The sequence below is a fragment of the Euleptes europaea genome, chromosome 2, assembly GCF_029931775.1.
Source record: "Euleptes europaea isolate rEulEur1 chromosome 2, rEulEur1.hap1, whole genome shotgun sequence".
Classification (NCBI taxonomy): Eukaryota; Metazoa; Chordata; class Lepidosauria; order Squamata; family Sphaerodactylidae; genus Euleptes; species Euleptes europaea.
In genome coordinates this window covers 114,518,364-114,540,963 of record NC_079313.1, presented here as the reverse complement: position 1 = coordinate 114,540,963, position 22,600 = coordinate 114,518,364, and the positions used below count along the sequence as shown (strand labels likewise).

General features: G+C 44.1%; 1 protein-coding gene across 1 annotated transcript in view; it reads left to right on the top strand.

Annotated features, from left to right (window-relative positions):
• STK4 (serine/threonine kinase 4) overlaps positions 1–20,513 on the top strand; it is an 81,665-nt gene extending 61,152 nt beyond the window's left edge. The window contains exon 11 of the mRNA XM_056845171.1: positions 20,109–20,513. Within this exon, the coding sequence (XP_056701149.1) occupies positions 20,109–20,267 (159 nt within the window). The 3' untranslated portion in view covers positions 20,268–20,513. The remainder of the gene's footprint in view (positions 1–20,108) is intronic.
• The last annotated feature ends 2,087 nt before the right edge of the window (positions 20,514–22,600 follow it).

Below are 22,600 nucleotides of genomic sequence, written 5' to 3'. Positions count from 1 at the left end.
CACTGTGGCTTTCCTTACTAGGTGGTATCAAATCTAGGCTTCTCTTCACAGCCTTCACATCTCTGGAGTGCACAGGGAGAGTAACTTTGAGTGGGGCCAAAGATATTTGCTACTGAAAACAGGACTTATGGAGTAGGTGGGTTCGTTTCCTCACATGTAAGTTTCCTTTGGCTCCTTCTGCCCACTCCTGACATTACTTGTGACTGTCAATCCTGCTTAAAAACTGGGTTCTGAAAATTAGTTCCATGTTCACTTTAACTCTGGTGTTGGTGATGACATACAATTCTAAAACTTGGGGACGGGGAGAGTAGGGAAAAGAGAGATTGAGAATTTTGTGGTCCAGTTACTGTCCCTAAATCCTTGTGCCTGTATGTCTGAGCCTGGCCTTTTGTCTGAGCTAAATAACATTCTTCTTGGGGAGGATGTGTGTCAAATACAAAAGTTGTGCAGTTTTTATGCTTTATGTACATGGTGCCCCCCACACCCATGTAGGAAATATATAATGTGCAAAACAGTACTCCCGTTGCCTGCCAGCAGTAGTCCTGTATAGCAAATTATTTCCATGAGTATCTCTACTCCCCTGCATGCATGTTCACATTTGCCTAGCACATTCAGCCTTATTTTGGTGCCAAAAGGGCACCATGCCCATGCCAGGTTTGGTGGAACATCTTTTACCTTGTAAAGAAAACCGCCACTTGCGCCCAACCAACCTTATCAACTAATCCTTTCACATATCTTAAACCTGCCCTCTCACCCATGAACCTCCACATTCAACCTGATTAATGATGTGTAAAAATCCCTCAGGTTATGTAAAGCTTGTCTTCCAAGTTGGTGGTTTGGAGCAAAATGGTTTCTCTCTCTCTTTAACTTCTTTATTAAAAAAATACAACTCATGCACTGTTATGAATTCCTTTGCATGCTGCAGCCCACAATGTCACTTAAGCTAGCAATCTGCCTAAATAATTAAGTTGCATTAAAAGCAGAAGCTTGTGCTAAGACTTCTATTTTTCAAATCCTCTGAAAGATTAATATCTGTGCTGTAGACTTACAGGAATTCCAACACTGTCAGCAGTTCATACCTTTGCAGTTCTTTTCCTCCAGCCCTGTGTTTTCAGAATATAGAAAACCTTCAAGCAATGAGGCTTGTGGTTTTAGTATCTTTTAGTGGCTGATCTATGTTTTGTCAGATTTTGAGTTGTCCTGATAATGTCGATGGTCATTTCAATGTAACTAATTCTTGCTCCAGTGACTGGAATTCAAAGGACTTAATCAATTGGGCAATTGGGCAACCTAGAACAATTACTTGTAAGCTTCCTGCTCTGATAACCTGTTTCTGCACAAATTTTCCTCTACCCTGGCCAACAAGTTCCTGTTGCCAAGGCATGTTCTGTATGAAGTCTCAGTTTATCCTGAGTACTGGCCTAGCTATTATTCTAGAGACACTAATAACATGCCTGTCAATCTCTGTAGCTGAGAAGTTATGTAATACAAGGGAACAAGCTATCTTTTGAGGATTTGAACTCCATTATTGCTCTCCTCAAGGTCCCTTCTATAAGCTTCTACTCTACAGAACATAGTCTGGAGAGCATGGATCTAGAATGTTTGGGTCCTATTTTGTTTATAAAATAGCTACTAAGTGTCACTTCCATATGGAAAGCAAAGAGTTAATGCTGTCTTCAGGACTTCCCTTTACCAATAATGGTGCTGGAAGCTGCAGTGTAGAAAGAGAGCAAGTTGGGAATTGGATGGAGTCAGGAGAATGTGAAGGACTAGATCAAGACAGGATCGGCTGCAAAAGAGAGTCGCCAAAGAAAGGAGTGAGAAGGATGGGCTGTAGCCTGCCTAACCTCTTCCAATCTAGCTAGTGCAGTGGTTCCCAACCTTTTTTTGACCAGGGTCCACTAGAACTTTTTTGTTCGGTGCAGGGTCCCCAAGGTTCAAAATAAAAATTCTGAGTGCCAATGCGGCAATTTAACCTGAATACTGAGGTTTTAGTTTAGAAAAAAAACAACTCATATGTTAACATCTTTTGCCTTAAAAGAAAAACACAATAGCAGAGCTTTCAATGATACAAACAACTTTTTATTGAAAGGCAAATCCAAGGCAAAACCTCCCATTCACAGATGGCCAATAAACCCCCCCCCCCCATGCAGTTTTTTGAGAATCTGGATGGGGAAAACGTGCATCTGAGTGGCAAATCCAAGGCAAAACCTCCCATTCACAAATGGCCAATAACCCCCCATGCACAGTTTTGAGAATCTGGATGGGGAAAACGTGCATCTGAGTGGCAAATCCAAGGCAAAACCTCCCCACAAACGGCTGGGAGATAGGAGGACGAGCGAGGGGGAGAAGACAAAGAGGGAATGGGGTGGAGGCCGAGGAGGATCGCCACGGGAAGGCAAATCCAAGACCACCTCCTCCTCGCTGCTGCCGCCTGGGCTCCTTCCTACCTTCCCTCCCCGGGGGGCCTGCCATCCGCCCATCCTCAGCGCCTCGGCCTCCTCCGCCAGCCAAAACCAGCGGGAAAATCCTGCCCGCTGATTGGCTGCTGCCGCCGCCCGCCTTGGTGCCGCCGGCCCTCAAGCGCCACGTGCAAAACCCGGCCGCGCTGTGAGGAGAGGGAAAGGGGGGAGGAGGAGGAGGCGGGCCCTTTACCTCACACACAGCCCATCAGCCGCGGCCGCAGCTCAACTGAGAGAGAGGGAGAGAGCTGTGTGCCGGACCTCTGGTGGTAAACTTTGTTTCGCGGACCCCTGGTTTAGTTCTCGCGGACCCCTGGGGTCCGGGGACCACCGGTTGGGAACCACTGAGCTAGTGGAAACATGAAGTCCCAGTTCATACATCTTTTATTTCAAAAAGAACTTAAATGTATTGATTACAGAAGTTGTTTGGAGCCAAGGTTATTGAAGCAGAGGTGGTGCTTGTAATCTTGTACACAGAATATTTCCAACCCAAGGGCATATCCTAGCAGAAAACTATTTATAGGAATTTCCTTGCCAGCTACTGAAATATAGCTACTTTGGGGGTCAGATGTGCCTCTTTCTTGCTGCTTGTTCCCTATTGATTTCTGTGTATGGAAAACCTATGCATACTGTGATGTTAATTTCTTGGATAGTGCTCCAGCATTTTGCTTGCTGAAGGTGTGAACCTGAAGACAAGCAGCTATTGTTGATGTTAACTGGAAAGATCTGGATTCCTTTTTTTTTTGTACTTCATTTGCTGAAAGACCTTGAGTATATAAATTGTTCATAAACATTCATTTACTTCTTGAAGCTGCCTTATGCAGAATCAGTATTTTCTACTCAGACTGGCAGCAGCTCTCCAAGGACTCAGGCCAAAATCTTTCACATTACCTTCTACCTGGTCCTTTTAACTGGAGATGCAGAGGATTGAACCTGGTACCTACCACATCCGAAAGGCTATCTGAAGAGCCTCTGGTCATGCCAACTTGCCTGATTCTTTCATTCAGCTCAGTAGTTATCTAGGTGCATGTGCAACAACGTATCTTGCAATCCCATCAAAATCTCAAGTAATAACGTTTGCCATGGAGTTGGGCAGAGACCTTTTTTAATGGTAGTGCTGTCTTTTGAGTATGCATTCTGATAACAGGCAGAGACTTGGAACAAATTGTCCTCCAATATTACCTTCTCCATAGCTTGCTTGCTGCATCAACCCTGGTGCGCAGTCCCAGTTGTATGGTGGGCATGCTGCTGATCTGTTTCCCTGTTGTCTTTGATCAGAAGGAAATGAAAAAACGGTGTACACCTCTGCATGTGCCCTTCATACAGGACTCATTGGAGAAGACCTGGACTGGACTATATGAAGCCTTTTGTGTTTTCTGCAGATATAGGGGCCTCAGTGGTGTATAAAAGGATGTTTGTCCATGTCCAAACATGCTCGTGTGGTCACATGCTTAAGTTCTGCCAGTGATATTTCATCCAGTCTTGTACATTTCTTATTTATGCATATGAGGGATGAGATATTTCACTGATAACGTGGCTGAACTACTGTTTGACACAATTAGGAGTCAGTGTGGTGTAGAGAGCCAGTGTGGTATAGTGGTTAAGAGCAGTGGTTTGGAGCGGTGGACTCTAATCTGAAGAACTGGGTTTGATTCCCCACTCCTCCACATGAGTGATAGATGCCAGTCTTGTGAACCGGGTTGGTTTCCCCATTCCTACACATGAAGCCAGTTGAGTGACCTTGGGCTAGTCACAGTTCTCTCAGAACTCTCTCAGCCCCACCTACCTCACAAGGTGTCTGCTGTGGGGAGAGGAAGGGAAGGAGATTGTAAGCCGGTTTGATTCTTTCTTAAGTGGAAGAGAAAGGCGGCATATAAAAACCAACTCTTCTTCTACATTTCATTCAGTTTTAGAACATTCATGCCCAAAGCTTTGTGTTCTCTGTCTACTTCTTTTCTTCCAGTCACTGCTTTTACATTTTGTGCAGGTGCTCCTTATGCCCCCAGGCACACCTGCCCCATTCTCAAAGGAACCCCCCCCTCTCCGAAAACCTTGCAGAGGATCAGTGTAAACAGGACTGCCTAAGATGCTTATGCTTAGATTCTCAGTAGATCTATTTTGATTAAAGCTGCTTTCTCTTATGAGGGGTTTCAGTTTCTTCAGTAAATGAATCCTCTGAGCGTTCTCAGGGTGACAGTTGTTTTCTTACGTGTGCCCCTCTAAGAAAGAAAGGTAGTAAAAACCCACTAGTTATCCCTGCAATTCCTGATTGCGGAGTATAATATATAACTAGCTGTGATTGTAGGAAACGTCAGAGATGTTGTGCCATTGGCATTTGACAAAAAAAAGGATAGTTACAGTAAATTCTAAAGGCTTGTTGCCAACCCATATCTCTGCCTCTTCTGTGATGTAAGCAAATTATCAGTTTTTCCACTGGCATAAATCAAGCCTGTCCTGCAGTTTCCTTATAGAATGTAAATGGGTAAATAGGTGTCAAAAGGTTGTTTCCAATGAGTGCAATCATGCATTGAAAAAGGAAGCATGTTTTATAATAGCAAGAAAATGTTCCTGGTTAACAATTGTGTTTTTCTGCTATTGTGAGCTTCAATCCCCAGCCATGTACTTTAGCTGTTGCTTTGTTCCCAACCCATCTCGCCTCATAAGAACATAAGAAAAGCCATGCTGGAACAGACCAAGGCCCAGCAAGTCCAGCAGTCTGTTCACACAGTGGCCAACCAGGTGCCTCTAGGAAGCCCCCAACAAGACGACTGCAACAGCACCATCCTGCCTGTGTTCCACAGCACCCAATATATTCGGCATGCTCCTCTGATCCTGGAGAGAATAGGTATGCATCATGACTAGTATCCATTTTAACTAGTAGCCATGAATACCATGAATACTCCTCCATGAACATGTCCACTCCCCTCTTAAAACTCTTGTTCCTTTTGAAAAGGGGCTTTTAGATTTTATGTTACATGTCCGTGTATAACTGTTGAGCTGTATTCAGGTATCTGCTTGTGCTTACACAAGGAGGGGGCATGGTTTTCTGCATACGACTGCCTCAAAATGTAGCTTTTTATCCCACAATTTATGAATACAGATGTAAACTTTCTAGAAATTTTGGAGCCTTGGCTATAAACCAGATTTTTCCTGGCTGGGGCAGGGGATGGGGGACAGAACAAAAATTAAGAGGGTAAATTATAATATATGCAATGCTTTTGTCAAATGTAAGCTTATTTTACTAATTTTAGAACTTAAAACCATGATCAATATAATTCAACAATCTATTTCTTTGGTAGATTTTACTAGGGTTTGACGAATTCTTTTTTTGTTTTTAGTGTTATTTTTATTGGTATATATGTAAACAGTGTTTGGATCCCCCCCTTTTCCATTTATATTTATAGCATTAAAAACACTTTAAACCGTTAATTTATGAAATTGCAATTACTGGCACCCCCCCCCCCAGTACCTCTTCAGTCTTCTTTGTCATCCAATACTTCTTTAAAATTATTGAGTGGGGTTGCTGCTTTCTGAACCCTCTGTTTGAAATTGGCAGTACCTGTACTTTATATGCGCCTCCTCCCACATTGTCCCGCCTGCCCGCTAAGATCCTCTTCTTAAGTCCTGCTGCCTGTGCTCCCACCTGGAGAGAGCCAGCGTGGTGTAGTGGTTAAGAGCAGTGGTTTGAAGCGGTGGACTCTGATCTGGAGAACCAGGTTCGATTCCCCACTCCTCCACATGAGCGGCGGAGGCTAATCTGGTGAACTGGGTTGGTTTCCTCACTCTTACACATGAAGCCAGCTGGGTGACCCTGGGCCAGTCATAGTTCTATTAAGAGCTGTCTCAGCCCCACCTGCCTCACCAGGTGTCTGTTGTGGGGAGGGGAAGGGAAGGTGACTGTAAGCCGGTTTGATTCTGCCTTAAGTGGTAGAGAAAGTCGGCATATAAAAACCAACTCTTGTTCTTCTTAAGGTGGGTGGCGACCAGGGGCAAGGCTTTTTCAGTGGTGGTGCCTTACCTTTGGTATGCCTTCCCCCTTGAAGGCTCACCTGACTCCTACCTTACATTCCTATAAGTTCCAGGCCAAAATATTTGTCTTTACTCAGGTTTTTATGGTCAGCTCCTACTTTGAGTACTAATGATGACACTTCTCATGCAGCCAATTCGGCTCTGAACAGTGTCACACTAAGACTAAAAGGGGGGAAAATATTTATATATGTATAAACTTGCTTGAGTACTGCTATATCAAAATCATTTTAGACTGTTCTGTTGTTTTTTGTTGTATTACCTTTATTTTATTGTTTATATTGTCATGATGTGTTTTTATTGTCTTGGTTGGTTGATTTTGTTTGTGTGGTGCAAGCAGCATTGATTAGGTCTGGAAAGGCAGCACACACATTTTCTCAATAAATAAAGCCCCCCCCCCGCACAATAACAACGTACCCATATAATTTGCAGCCACATGCCCTCACTTTATTTTGTCGCTGTTTCTACCTTCGGGAATTTCCCCTCTTAATTAAATATCCCTTAATTGCTTTGAATGTGTAGTGACCTTTTCAGCTGACGTGGGGTGTGTCTTCTGGCTGTGTCATCAATGCATTTCTCGTACGGGACTTGAATCGCGTCGCTTATTTTGTGCACAGCGAGCTGGCATTTGCTTTGGAATATATTTCAAAAATGAATAATGTCTGAATCTGAAAATCGGATTTCTTTATCAGCAGGCATTAGGCACAAAGGTTCTAAATTAGATGAGAAGCCCTCTATCCAATTTTGCAGGGAATCGAAACGTATTCTCGTTTTGTTTGGAGAGAGAGCACTCCAGTATTAATCATTTTAGACTGGCTGAAGGACAATTAGTCATCCCGATGGAACAAGTTCAAATGATGTGAAGTATACCATTCATTTATAGAAGTCTGGGAATATGTGATTAAAAATGGGTTTGGACATACGAAGCTGAGTCAGATTGTTGTTAACCCTGGCAGCTCCTCTCCAGGGTCTCAGACAGAGGTCTTTCCCAGCATCGCCTTCTTGAGATGGAGAGGGCTTAGGGCAGTGATGGCGAACCTTTTAGAGAACAAGTGCCCAAACTGCAACCCAAAACCCACTTATTTATCGCAAAGTGCCAACACAGCTAGAAGTCCACATGGGGCTAGGGGTTGCCAGGTTCCTCTTTGCCACCTGCGGTTGGTTTTTGGGGCGGAGCCTGAGGAGGGTAGGATTTGGGGAGGGACTTCAATGCCATAGAGTCCAATTGCCAAAGTGGCCATTTTCTCCAGGTGAACTGAAATAGCAGATCTCCTGCTACTACCTGGAGGTTGGCAACCCTGCATGGGCAGCCGAGTGGGGGAAGGAAAGCAGCTGGAGTATAGCCCCCACCCATTCAGTTTGGTTCTTTTTCCAACTGTTATCTTCATACAAATTTAAAAAGACTGTTATGTGAGGGGGGGGCTGATGTTGGGGACAGCCCTCTGCATGCACTCAGAGGCACCTTTGGTTGCATGAACTAGCAAAGTGGAAACCAGAGCTAAGCGAAGGGCTTGGCTCCAGCACAAACGCCAGGTGGGCCCCCATTCGGCCCTCACCGCCAATCCCCCGAGCAGCAGTCACCAACCAGCCCGCCGCAGACAGCCACCCAGGTGTCCCACTCCCGGTCCAGCCCTGTCCCAGCTCCGCCTCTTCCATTTCTCGGCAAAAGGCTCGTCGTTGTCTTCACTTCCAGAGCGCGCAGCCAGCGACTGCGGAGAAGGCGCTGGGAAGGAGCCCAGTGCTTCCCAGAGGAGCCGGGAAGGCACCGCTGGTCCCCAGCCTCCTCAGCCGAGAGAACGAACTCAGGCGAACTCTGCACTGGGGCGATGGCGCGTGTGCCCACAGAGAGGGCTCTGAGTGCCACCTCTGGCACGCGTGCCATAGGTTCGCCACCACTGGCTTAGGGATTGAACCTGGAGCCTTCTGATTGCTTTGTAAACACTCCACCACTGAGCTGTTGCTCTTCCCCGTGCTTGAATCCGTGTGCCTGTGCATGAAACTTGTGTTTTTTCTTGTTAAGAATTGTTTTACAATGTGTTCTATATTTTTTTCAATGACTTTTTTCTTGATATTCAGAGAGACTCTTTTACCAAGACCTAATCCCAGAAGAAGAAAAGAAAAGCTGGTCTTCACCTTGGGTGGAAGACTCTGTCCTTGTTGTCTTTTTGGATGACAAGACAGTTGCCAGGGTTTAGAAAGGCTTGTGTTCACTTGGGGTGACTTTTCCTTCTGACAGTAGTTGCTTTTGCCTCATGGGTTGCTGTTGTAGGGGCTGATTTATCATTCCCTTGTGGGGAAGGAATTACTTGTTTAGTAATAAACAAAGTTGTTTAGTAATAAACAAAGGTTTTGTGTTGATGATGAACTGAGATGAACACCGTTGATGTCACAGACACTGACCAGTAGCTGCTTATAATGTTGTATAACCCCCCACTCTGTGACAGCTGCATTATATGTGATAGTGAAGGACAGGGATATGGATTATGCATGTGTTTTTAATGTCCAGCAACAGCATTGGGATGTCAACAATAGGAAAGTGTCTTGTGACCTGGAGAGAAGATACACATGGATTCCTCACAGCGAGAGGAGCAATCTTGTCCTTTCTTCTAATGTTAAATAGCTATAATGGAACTTTCAGGGTGACTTTAGAAGCCAGAAGTTTTCTGTCAGAAGGAGTTCATATGAATAAATACTTGACCTTTTTAACAGCTGCTAGTTAATATATTATGACAAGACTGCCACAGTTGCTACACTCAGAACATATTGTGCATAATAATTAAAATATTTATATCCCATCTTTCCATCAAGTGATCTTCAAGGTAGATTACAACAGGCTAAAACAACGCATGAATAAAATACAAAGCATAGAAGCCCATGTGAACATAACACACACATGTACATACCAAAGTGTGATGTCAAGCACTAAAAACAACTTTCTTTAAGGGCTGTAGCTTTTCTTCCTCTTCTCGCCCGCCCAACCCAAGGTCAAAAGGAATAGGGTCCCCCGATGATTAGCCAGACAGGAAAGACATGTATGGGGGATGCAACGATAAAGTATTTCCCCCCAGCTCTCTGTTGCTGTTGGGCTGGGGCACATGGTAAGATCAGGAGGTAAATGGTACATAGCAAATAATTCTTATTTACAACTGGCCTTTCTAAGAAATAACAACAATATGAAAAATGATTCTTGATGGTCCTAATTTATTCTGATAATGAAGGGGGTCATCTAGTTGATGAACTAGCACTACTTCTTGTGTGTGTTTTAAAGCTTGGTCAGACATGCTGTATTTTGTATTTTGAATCATTTTACTTTATGGCATGTATTTTAAGAATTTACCTCTGAGGAAGGCCTATTGGCTGAAACTCGTTTGGGTTTAATGAAAATGTTGTACTATTTGTAATGTATTAAAGTTTTGTTAATTTATCATATGTAACCTATTAGTATTCATTCTGTTATTAGGCTTTTTGTCAACCTTCTTGGTTGCCTCCGTTTGCAAGACCTGAGCAAGGCTGTTAAGGATAGGATGTTTCAGAGGTCATTAATTCATAGGGTTCCCATAAGTCGGAAGCAACTTGACAGCACTTAACACATACAGTAATCTTCCCTGCCCCCTATCCTCCCATAGTCCAACCTATTGTTTTGTTCTTTTACTAGATACTTGCTGATGAATAATCAATAAATGACTTGCATTACTTTCATATTTTAACAGTGAAAGAAGTATAGGGAGACAGGGACATGGTTTCCTGTCTTTGGTTTTTGTGTTACAGTAAGTGTCATGAATTTAAATCTGTCCCGTTCCATCTTGAGGAAAACAGCCATGTTGCTGTTATAAAATGGTTTTAGAGGTTAAAACTGGACTGTGACGCTATGCAGTTACTCAGCGACATGTCCTTGAGAATATGAACTGTGACTAATGGGTCTACTTAAATCTGTTCTGAATTCCTCTTCGATGTTTTGATTTCATTGAGGTTCAGGAAAGCTTGATGTGACGCTGGAGCCTTAGAGAGGAAACCTATTTTAAGTGCTGAAATTGAGAGGTCAGCTTGGGGAACCAGGCTGCCTGCATCAAAATCCCAAGGCATCAAGTTGGCCATATGGCTCTGAGATCTGAGCAGAAGGAAATGGGACGTGGCATGCAACTTGCCTTTTTAGGCAAGGACTTCTGAGAAGTATTCCTTGACCCTTTTGTGAGGGGTATGCCTGCACAGTTATTTCCTCCCCCCTTTTTGTTCTTAGTGTTTAGTATAGTACCCACGAATCGTACAGAGTTTGTGCTGTCCTGCGCCTTTATTCCACGCAGCTTCGCCCATGTATTCTGTAGAAAAAGATGATAGGGGAGGGGCTGTGGCTCAGTGGTAGAGCATCTGCTTGGCATGCAGAAGGTCCCAGGTTCAATCCCTGCAGTGCCGGATTTATGTATAAGCTAAACAAGCTATAGCTTAGGGCTCCAGTCTCTTGGGCTCCCCCAAAAAATTTAAAGGAAAAAAAACTGGATGTACGTTTCCAAAATATAAGATAAAAAACAAATTAAATAAAACCTACATACAGTAACAGTGTTTTGTGTTGTGTAGGCTCCTATGATGTAAATAATGGGCCCCGCCTGCTAGCCTGCTCCTTAAAATATCACTGGTTTGCTCATTTCTATATATAGAGTGCCTACATTCTGCATGGACTGGTTGCATGGCAACATGTAGCATGCAGCTGCAGACTGCAGTGCAGCACAGTTGAATGTAGGTCAAGCTATTGTACCTGTTATTTGGACATATAAAGGGCCCCATTACCTTCAATAGCTTAGGGCAGTGGTGGCGAACCTATGGCACGCGTGCCAGAGGTGGCACTCAGAGCCCTCTCTGTCGGCACACGCGCCATCGCCCCAGTGCAGAGTTCGCCTGAGTTCGTTCTCTCGGCTGAGGAGGCTGGGGACCAGCGGTGCCTTCCCAGCTCCTCTGGGAAGCACTGGGCTCCTTCCCAGCGCCTTCTCCGCAGTCGCTGGCTGCGCGCTCTGGAAGTGAAGACAACGACGAGCCTTTTGCCGAGAAATGGAAGAGGCGGAGCTGGGACAGGGCTGGACCGGGAGTGGGACACCTGGGTGGCCGTCTGCGGCGGGCTGGTTGGTGACTGCTGCTCGGGGGATTGGCGGTGAGGGCCGAATGGGGGCCCACCTGGCGTTTGTGCTGGAGCCAAGCCCTTCGCTTAGCTCTGGTTTCCACTTTGCTAGTTCATGCAACCAAAGGTGCCTCTGAGTGCATGCAGAGGGCTGTCCCCAACATCAGCCCCCCCCTCACATAACAGTCTTTTTAAATTTGTATGAAGATAACAGTTGGAAAAAGAACCAAACTTAATGGGTGGGGGCTATACTCCAGCTGCTTTCCTTCCCCCACTCGGCTGCCCATGCAGGGTTGCCAACCTGCTATTTCAGTTCACCTGGAGAAAATGGCCACTTTGGCAATTGGACTCTATGGCATTGAAGTCCCTCCCCAAATCCCACCCTCCTCAGGCTCCGCCCCAAAAACCAACCGCAGGTGGCAAAGAGGAACCTGGCAACCCCTAGCCCCATGTGGACTTCTAGCTGTGTTGGCACTTTGCGATAAATAAGTGGGTTTTGGGTTGCAGTTTGGGCACTTGTTCTCTAAAAGGTTCGCCATCACTGGGCCTCATCAAACCTCAATCCGGCCCTGAATCCCTGGCATCTCCAGTTGAAGGGACTAGGCAAGTAGGTGATGTGAAAGACCTCTGCCTGAAACCCTGGAGAGCCGCTGCTGGTCTGAGCAGACAATACTGACTTTGATGAACCAAGGGTCTGATTCTGTAGAAGGCAGCTTCATTTGTTGATGTGTTCATGAAGATGTAAAATTTCTGAAATCCTGAAGCCAGGGAGAAGATGGGGGTGTGGTCAGTCCCTTGAAGAAAATTACTTGGTCAATCCTAACCTTATTTTCTGCTTCAGTAACATAAAATGTTATGTTACACCACACTAGGAACTACTGCGGTGTAGTATTTAAGAGTGGCGGACTAATATCTGGGAGACCCTAGTTCAAATCCCCTCTTGTGCTATGGGAGTTTGCTGGGTGATCTTCGGCCAGTCCCACTCTCTCAGCCTAACCTACCTTTAGGGTTATTGTGAGGATAAAATGGAGGAGAGGAGAGTGATGTAAGCTACTTTGGATCCCCTTTAGGGAGAAAGGCGGTGTGCAAATGATTTTTAAAAGATAAAAATAAAACAGAGTATTTATAAGTCTTCTTTGGAAAATATAATCATACTATTTTGCATTTTATGGAATTTAAAGAATAAATGCTGTAGTTTTCTAAACTGCAAAATTACAGATGAAACTAATATTAGAGAGAAAGCTGTAAACTGCTGTACCCTATGCTTCCTTAGTACACATATTTAAATTTTTGTCACTGAAAGGTAGGGGGGAAATTAAGTTGAAAACAAAATGTAAATCTTGTAGTAAGCAAAAAACACTGTGTTTGTACATACATTATTGTACAAACACAATACGGCTAGAAGCATATTTGGATATTGAGTTGAAAGTTATAATATTAAAAGGGCTAATCAGTATTATATTACACATACAATATATTATGGACAGACTTAGTCCTGATTAAATAAACACAGTATCTAATGCTGTCTTCATACCATACATTATGAGTCAAATCTTGTCTTGACAAGCATTTCACTCTTTCCAGAAGAAAACATTTTATATGAGTGTTTTTGGGTGCTCACCCAGATCTCCAATTGTTTCATTGAAGAAAACTTCTGGGGAGGGCTGAGGAAATACCTTTCCCCCTCAATTTTCTGGTGGGTGGGGGCTCTAGTAAAGGTACAAATGGATCCCAATGAAATAGAGGCTGCTTCTCCTACGCTATTGTTCGTGCTTTCCTAATTTTTCAAGAGTTGCAGGATGTGCAACTGTGTACGTGCAATATATAAGCCTTCTCATTTGTTCTCCCTGCTTCACCCCAGCTGCTATGTTTTCTCAGAAGAACACAATTTAAAATCATTTTTGAGAAAGCAGTTTGATGTTGGGTAAGTATGTCTCGCTGTTAAAAGGAATGGAAGAAAAAAATGGCTGGGACGGAGTTCTTGTGAGCCCAAAATAACAATTGTGGGAAAAGCCATATTAGTGTAAGGGTGGTAAGGAAAGGGAGAGGCATTTCAAGGGTTTGGTTACTCAGAATCCTGAAGCCGTGCAGCAATGGAGATGTAGCATGTGACCCACCGATGTATATAAAGAGAGATCAAGATAAACATACAACTTCTAAGACCAGGTTCCTTCCTTACACATAAAAGGAAAGGCTCCTCATAGAACATTTAATTTATGCATTTAAAATATTTATAAGCCTGCCTTTCTCCTGAGAGCTTGTATGGGAAGTTGTCCCCCCCCCCAAAAAAAAAAAAAACAACAACTATGGGATAGCATAGAGCTATCCGAGGATAAGGGAAAGACATATAGACTTCCCATTTTCTTTAATGGCCTGGCACACTGACTGCCCACCTGCATGTGTTGAACAGATGGGATAGGCCACATGTGGAGGAGGGAGGAATCATACCTGGTTCTCCAGAATAGAGTCTGCCACTCTTAACCACTACACCACACTGGCCCTCAAGGAAAGAAGGATCATGCATCCCCACACCTTGCCTGTTTTTGCATGTATGGAGCCAGCATGGTGTAGTGGTTAAGATCGGTTGTTTGGAGTGGTGGAATCTGATCTGGAGAACCGGGTTTGATTCCCCACTCCTCCACATGAGCGGCGGACGCTAATCTGGTAAACTGGATTTGTTTCCCCACTTCTACACACGAAGCCAGCTGGGTGAGCTTGGGCTAGTCACACTCAGCCCCACTTACCTCACATGGTGTCTGTTGTGGGGAGGGGAAGGGAAGGTGATTGTAAGCCGGTTTGAGTCTCCCTTAAGTGGTAGAGAAAGTCGGCATATAAAAACCAACTCTTCTTCCTCTTCTTTCTTTTTACTGTAGCTATGCCTGAATCAATACAGGAAGAGGATGCTGGATATATCAGATTCCTGTGTATTTTTGGACCCTTTTTAATGGAGAATGTTTGGCAGCCAAGGATGCTGAAAAGTTCAAGGATAGGCTCCAAAACAATTGATCCGAAAACTCCTCCTTAGGCAATTATATCACTCGAGCCGCACTCTGGTTTCTGAGCATATAGACATTGTGCCTCCATTTAAGAAGCAATGCAAAAATTTCAGAATCTAATGCTTGGTGGGGAACTTATTAAATTATGTTAGGTTTCGTCTTTTAACCCTAGTTGAAATGTAACGATATTTTGTTTTCTGTATCACTGTATTTTGGCTAGCATATAAGATGCAGTTTTATGTAACTCTGACTTGGAATTTGGCATCTCACTGCAAAGTGCTACATTAATTTATTCACATAGAATAATAGTATATGGTTTTCGTGTTGTGTAGGGCAGCTTGCTTTCACAAAAACAGTCTTGAACTATGCATAGATGCTTCCCCTCATATTGTGAATCAGCATTTCTCAAGACCGTGACATAGATTTGAAAATTTTAATGCTGTGAGTCATTTCTCTTGATCTAGGGAGCTTCATAGGCAAATTCTGTTTCATTAAAAGGATCTCTGCTTTAGTCTAATACTTACACAAAGCAATTTGAAGAGTCTGTTTTCTTATGGCATCTGAAAAGCCACATTCTGTATAGCCATCACTTTGCTTCCTGGTCGCAAGTCTTTTACATTTGATAGAGGGATAATCAGTCAGGCTGCAAATTGTGCCTGTCAGAAATATGGAATACCACATATAAACCAGCACGAATACCTACTAGCAATCATGCAGCAATTTCACCATTTCAATGTACAGACCTGATTTCTTGGTTGGTTGATATTTGTTGGAGCCCATGTATTTATTCCTCACCTTCTGTGTGCCTGTGTTGAAGGCACCTAAGGATTTGCACCTGTGCAGATGCTTGCTCCCCATTTTCTTTGCAGGGGTATGACCCACAGTTTCCCAGGTAATGAATACCCATCTTGTTTGAGTGTGCTTTTCTTGGCAGCTTGAGTGAGGGATAAGCAGGGCTGGAACTCCCTCAAAACTATCATGGAATGGGGAGGGGGAGTTGGAGAAGAAATTGTGGAACATTTGAGAACTTGACTTCTTGAATTTTGTGGCCTTAGCAGCCCTGAATAGCCCTGACTAACCCTAGCAGACCTTGGAAGCTAAGCAGGGTTGCCATGGTTAGTACATGGATGAGAGATTACCAAGGAAGCCATGAAGAGGTATGCAAGGGCAAACCACCTTTGCTCATCTCTTGCCCTAAAAATCCCAGAGTCCTGGGGTTGCCATAAGTCAGCTGTGACTTGATTGCACATAAGTATTAATTATTATTTTGTGGCTGTACAAAGCCTCTCTCAGACTTCAAAACAGGCACCTTGGAGAGTACCCACATTTATTCCAGCACCAGCTTTTGAGACAGGAATGGCTTCATCTGATCACCTCTCAGGCAATGTTAATTATCAGTTAAATAGCTTGCCTTCTATCCACCATAATTCCCTTATGTTGACTTAATAAATTTGGGAGCCTTTAGCAGGAGCTTGGCTTTCTGTGTTCTTACACTGCTAGACTGAGGAGTAATGTGGGACATAAATGTTTTCAACAGTGCAATTCTAACGGCTTTACAGGTTTCAGAGAAGTTAGCCCTAACCCTCTGCCTGCCATTCCAGGGCTGTAGTATCCTTACGTATGTGGGTATCTGTAACAGTACATCAGAAACGACAATGCAAAGAATGTGGGAAGTGGGATGTAAGAGGACAAATAGGAGGCTCTTGGGTCATCAAAAGAGAAGCCAAGCCCAAAATCTGGTGTCTCTCACTGAAAATTCCAAGGCAGAATTCCAAAAGAACTCTTCAACAAAGAGAACTCTTCATCTTTGTCTGAAGTCCTTAACCGTAGGAGAATGAAGATGTCATACAGTACTAGTTCAAATACTTAACACCATTGAATAGCAAGAACTGTGTGTGCCGGTCTGAAATAATATGTTAATCTTTTCTGTTATATTTTATTATATTCATCTCCTGAGGATCGGGTATTGAACAATCACCCTCTCTAAAAGGAGATGTTATACAATTAGCATAAAAATCATAGCAGGTACAATACATTAGCTTAAACAGATGTCAGATAAAGCCGTATTAATGTGCATGCATAATACATCTGATGGGGAAAGCACTTTTTCTAATGAACATCTTCCTTATTCAATAGGCAGAAGTCTCTGTTGTCTTGCTAAAACACTTTGTATTTCCCTTGTGCTTGGCAGCACAATAATCTGTGCATTTTAATGAGTTTAAGACAGTTGCTAATGAGAAGCATAGCATCATACCTTGCAAAAAAAATTAATGACTTTCTGCAAACAAATCCATGCTTGCTCTATTACAGTTAACAACTCTGGGTCCTCTGTCAGGAAAAAACCTCTAGAACGGTATCTGCATAAATGTAATACAGCATTGATGTAATGTATCATAACCCTCCCCTATGTTACCTGGGAGCCAGATTCTGGAGTGGCTCCAAGCAACTTTTCCTTTGGTCTAAGGCAAGGATGGGGAACCTCAGGCCCGGGGGCCGTATGCGGCCCCCAAGGACATTTTTTGTGGCCCTCGGGAGCTCCGGGTCCCCGCCGCGGAGAAGCGGCACAGGGCGGCCCTCCCTGAGGGTGTTCCTGAGGCACGGCTTGCAGGGGCACTGCGGCGCCCTTTGGACCTCCTCTCGCCGACTGACGGCTGTTAGTCGGCAAGAGGAGTGGGGGACACTTCCCCCAAGGCTGTCCCCTATAGCCGCAGCGTGCAGGAACGTCGGGGCACACTGTAAGCCCCTCTTGCTGCCTGTCGGCTGTTGAGCAGCAAGAGGGGGTGGGGGGAAAGAGGCCTGCGGCTCCCAGTGGCAGAGCATGCACGCAGGAGCCGATAGGGCTTCGGGGGGCCTTTTGTGGATTCTGGGGGTGGGAGGGCATGGAGCCTGGGGCCAGACTGTGTGGGTCTGACGGGTATGTGTGAGGGGCTTTTCTCTCTCCCTCTCTTTCTTTGTCTGCCTCCCTCCATCCTTTTCTTTCTTCCCCTCTTTCCATTTCTCCCTCTCTCCCTTTTCCTCTTTCTGTTTTCCTTCCTTCCTCCCTTGCCGATCGACTGTGGGCTGCACCCCCCTGGCACCTCGTTTGCTCGGGCCCACCGCTAGCTGCCCTCCCGCCTGGGAGGGGGGAGGAGCAGGGGAGCCCCCCAGGCCTTCTCTGCGTGGCCTCCCCTGGAGTTGCCAACCTCCAGGTGGTGGCCGGAGACCTGGCAACCCTAGCCTCCCCCCCAACCGGGAGATCTACACCTGGTATGGCCCCTGAATGATGTTATAAATGTGCAAATGGCTCTTGGCAGGAAAAAGGTTCCCCACCCCTGGTCTAAGGAAAGAGAGGCTCCCATGGGACCATGGGGGCCTGCTTGGACAAAAGCCATGTGGGATTGTGGCTGTGTTAAGGAGAGTGACTAGGCCATGATGATCCAAGCAAGCTTCATGTCAGAGATGGGATTTGGCCTGGGTCTTCTCTAGGGTCTGAACCCCTTTAACTACCACACCACACTGACTATTTAAAGTACCCAAACGTATCCAAAGCACCCTCCGAAGTAGTCTGCTTATGCATGTGGGCTCCCCTTTTTGTATCAGCAGCATCCTGAAAAGCCTCTCTCCGCACAGACCAGGGAGGCCTTTTGATTGGCACCCCCCCCCATGAGACATGAATGGATTGCCACCAGCTTGGATCCCCACCCCAAGCGCACATGCAGAAATGGTTTTAACTCATACTTGTAAGGAGAGGAAAGCATTGCATGCTGACCACTGTGTTCTGTTTAAAAAAGGGAAATGTTCCTCCGCACAGCTGTAAACTAGTAACCTGAAAGCATGATAGACACTCTGTAAAGTTCTTTATAGTAAGAGGATCCAGAAGTATCCACACTGGTGCATTAAGTATTATTTCGTTGTGTAGGTGTGCCAGTGTGGTGTAGTGGTTAAGAGAGGTGGACTCTAATCTGGAGAACCGGGTTTGATTCCCCACTCCTCCACATGAGCGGTAGACTCTAATCTAGTGGACCAGGTTTGTTTCTCCACTCCTCTACATGAAGCCTGCTGGGTGACCCTGGGCCAGTCACAGTTCTCTCAGAAATCTCTCAGCCCCACCTACCTCACAAGGTGTCTGTTGTGGGGAAGGGAAGGCGATTGTAAGCCGCTTTGAGACTCCTTAAAAGGCAGAGAAAAAGCGGGGTATAAAAACCAACTCTTCTTCTTCAGTTACTTTCCGCTAAATGGTATGTCAGTCCAATGATTCATTTCAGGGTAGCACCTTAGCCATTATTGTTTGTATAGACTTGCATAAAAGGGAACTGAATCACCAATAATACAATAAAACTATACTAAATAAACTAAATAAAAATACTAAAAGGATTAGTATACATTTCACATCTCCCCTTGCTGAAATGCTGGCTGGATCTCCATGAAGTAAACAGGCATATAAAAAAATGTTTTAATCATATAAAATCTGTAAGCATACTAAATAGTGCACAGTAACTTTAGGATGTAATGAAACTAGCATGCCTTAAAAGCCAGACATCTCTGGTCCAACAGCCTTCCCATATTAGCATCACCTGAGTGGCCAAGCCGACAAGGAGTGAATTGAGGTAAAGGCCAGCCTTCTATAGCAAATGACTGCCAACAGTGCACAGTCCTAAAATGTTTGCTTCCGAAGACATCTCTCTACAAAAACAATTTAAACTACATTTCCCCCCATCCACATAGGAATGCAATATTCAGTGCAAGAATATTCGTCTTATGAGTATAATGGCTTTGTTAAAGACAGGTCTTGGAGTTTCTAGAATCATAGGCTTGATTGCAGCCAAATGCAAACAGAGCAGAGTTTGTGGAAGGGGGTCTTTACTGCAGGCATGCAGCCTTTTGCTTCCCAAGAAGCAGCGGATGCCATATGGGGTCTTCCGTGGAATGGAAAGATGGCAAATCTCTCTTCAATGGTTTCACACCTTTCTTAGCCAGCTGGATCTAAGTAAAGTGTTTATTTTTGTTTGTCAGTGAACTTCTAATTATACTTTATTCAAGTCTGAAAAGTTACTTTTCTTTCACCTAAGGTAATGCTGGTGGACACTAAGGCTCTCTGTCTTTAAAAGTTCGAGTGTGGTGCATGGTGCCCTAGTTTAGATTGATGCTACATGGGCGGGGGGTGGGGAGAGAGGATTTAACCCTGCCACCACTATACTCTCGCTGCTACTAGAACCTGTTTTTCCCCGCTTTAAAGAGCTAACAGTGCTTGTTTCTGTTAGTGTGGTTAGGCCCTTCTCTGCACATGGCTATAACTGAGCTTTTAAAGACCAACAGAAGTCCAGGATTTTTGTCTCATCTAGCTTGACCCTTAAAAGTCAAACACTGTTTTTAATTTTAACGCATGTTTGAAGTGGTAGAGCAAACTTCCCTGCCTGGGTCACATACTCCTCCAGTCTAGCAATTCTTAAACTCTGGGTTTTCTGCAGCTCTGGATTTTCTGCCGCTGTCCGTTTATCATCCATCACATCTGCCTCATGTCTGTGTGTCTTTTTGTAGTTGAGGAACTGGACTGTTGAAGAACTTCAGAGGAGACTCGGCGCGCTCGACCCAATGATGGAGCAGGAGATAGAAGAAGTTCGACAAAGGTATCAGTCGAAACGGCAGCCGATTCTTGACGCTATTGAAGCAAAGAAAAGACGCCAGCAGAATTTCTAAGGAACACTCGCCGGTAGAATAGATTTCCATCATCCCTAACAATAAACTGTGCTTGTATGACTCTGTAGATGGATTTCTGTTTAAAATTTGTTATCAAAGCAGAAGGCCAGTGTCTTTCCTCCTTTTTACTGTAGCACCTTTTCAAACTCAGGAATGTCATAGTGTGGAATCCTCATGAACAGGTAATGCTGTGTTTCAGTGTTTTATGTGTTTTTAAAGAGGCTGCATGTTGCGTCAGAGGAGTTATGTTACTGTTTAGAGCTCATTTTTGTCTTATGACTCTGGGGAACAGTTGGAAGTCGACTAACACAGCTTCGGTCATTTTCGTTGGCTCTTCTTCTGCTGTTTTGGGTTTATTCTGTACAACAGTATTGAAGCGCTTCATTTCTTTCTGAAGGTTACAAAGGGCATAAAATGGCCTGACTTGAGGTTGATGTGTTCTGTGAAACTGGAAACTTTGAAAAACTTGTAGGGGGGATGCATCATTTAACTTCTTCTGTTATCGCCTGTCCCTCAGGGCCACCACAAGCAGACAGTGTATAATGAACTAACCCTGATTTCAACTGTGCTGTACTACTGTTTTAATGGTACTGTGAAAAGAATTTGAAAAAGAAAACAAAACTTCCATTTTTCTATCCCTTCCGAAAGCCTATAAAAGCCCCATGCCTTATATTGCCATGTTTACTACATCATATTTCAAGGTTACCGTGTGGTTCTTTCCCCTCTGAGCGCATACTTTGAGTGAATGCTGATACCTTAAGTGGTTTCTTAAAAAAATGTGAAACCAATCAATCGCTGAACACAATATGAATCCCACTTCCTGCTTACTGCAGAGGAATGTCAAAGTGCTTGCAACTCAGGAAATTAGGAATTCTCTCATGATAACAAGAGGCTTAAAACATTTAAGGAATTGTTAACTTTTATGGGCTTTGCTATTTCGAGCTTAATTTGTTTGCAGATTGCAAATGTTAGTTTAAACTGGGTGCAGTTATAGTCTCTTTCGGAGAAGGTTATTGGTTAAATTTAAAATAAATATCCGTTGACCCCAAAGAATACTTTCAAATTGACTTTTGAGTTTAACGAAGCAATTATATTCATTCCAGGCAGAGTCCACTACGAGCCCAGGTTGGGAAATTAAATGGGAAGTGTGTAAGACTTTGCATTCATTAGAGTGGAATTGGTACCGGCGTTTATGGTCGAATCATGTGCATGAGGCAAATTATGCCCTGTCTGGATTTCACACTTTTAACGCACCCCCCCTCTCATCAGTGATCAGATTTTATGGAAATCATTGGCATGTAGCAGCCAAGATCCAAAGAGGTCTTTGTGTCTGAGCACAGAGCACTCTGGCACAGGTACACTCTGATTTTTTCCCTCCAGCAGCAACTCATTGTGCCTCATAGAATTATTCTCTGGACAGTCCCCTGATTTTTCAGAGGTGTCTCTTCAGGTATACAAATAACCATTCCTGTTACTTAAGGCCTGGAAGCATTATTTGTGAGGATGTACCCTGGCTGACACTTGCTACAGCTGTTTTCTCCTACTAGCTACCCCAGGATTGGTTGGGTCTGTCCAGGTACTTCCTGCGGTAGGACGCTTACAGTCCTAAAGGAAGCCACATGTTTTGTTTTCCAGTTGTAGTTTTAATAGCAGTGATTCCCTGTCTGTTGCAAAACAGTAGTTTAATTTGCTGGCTTTTCCCTTTCTAAGGACGTTATTAATACCTTTGGCTTACACCGGAGTCCTAGAAAAAGCCAAGCAGCCAATTCACAGATATCGGCAGTCAAGGAATGCAGTTTCTGTGATGCAAAAAGATGCACTTAGTAATGAACCAAAGTAACTGTGTGTCCTTTGTAAAGCCATACTGGCCAACTTCTAGGGAACCGTGCATTCTGATAACTTCTAGTATATCACAGGAGTAACTCTGCAAACAAAGCTAGTAAGTTAGGAACAAGCCTGCCTTTTCTGTTGCCGGCTGAACTCTCCAGCAAATCATCTGGCATGAAGACTGTCAATGACCAGTGTTATACTGTAACATTCTAAAGCAGCATCCAGATGCTGTCTGCAGTGCAGCTTACTATTCACGTTTGTTGTTCAAATAGGCTCATTTTTGCAGCCCGTTCTCCTATTCCCTTGCTGTTTCCACATACACCAATAAGATGGAAGGACCTTTAATAGTTAGCCATGAAGCAAATTGCTTCTAAAATGGAAGCATTTTGCCTCTGGTTAGGATGCGTATGCATAATGTGACTCATACATGTACCAAGCTGAGTGCATTGCTTTCATATAAAGAAGATGATGGCATATTTAGTTGGCAATATTGCCTTTATCAT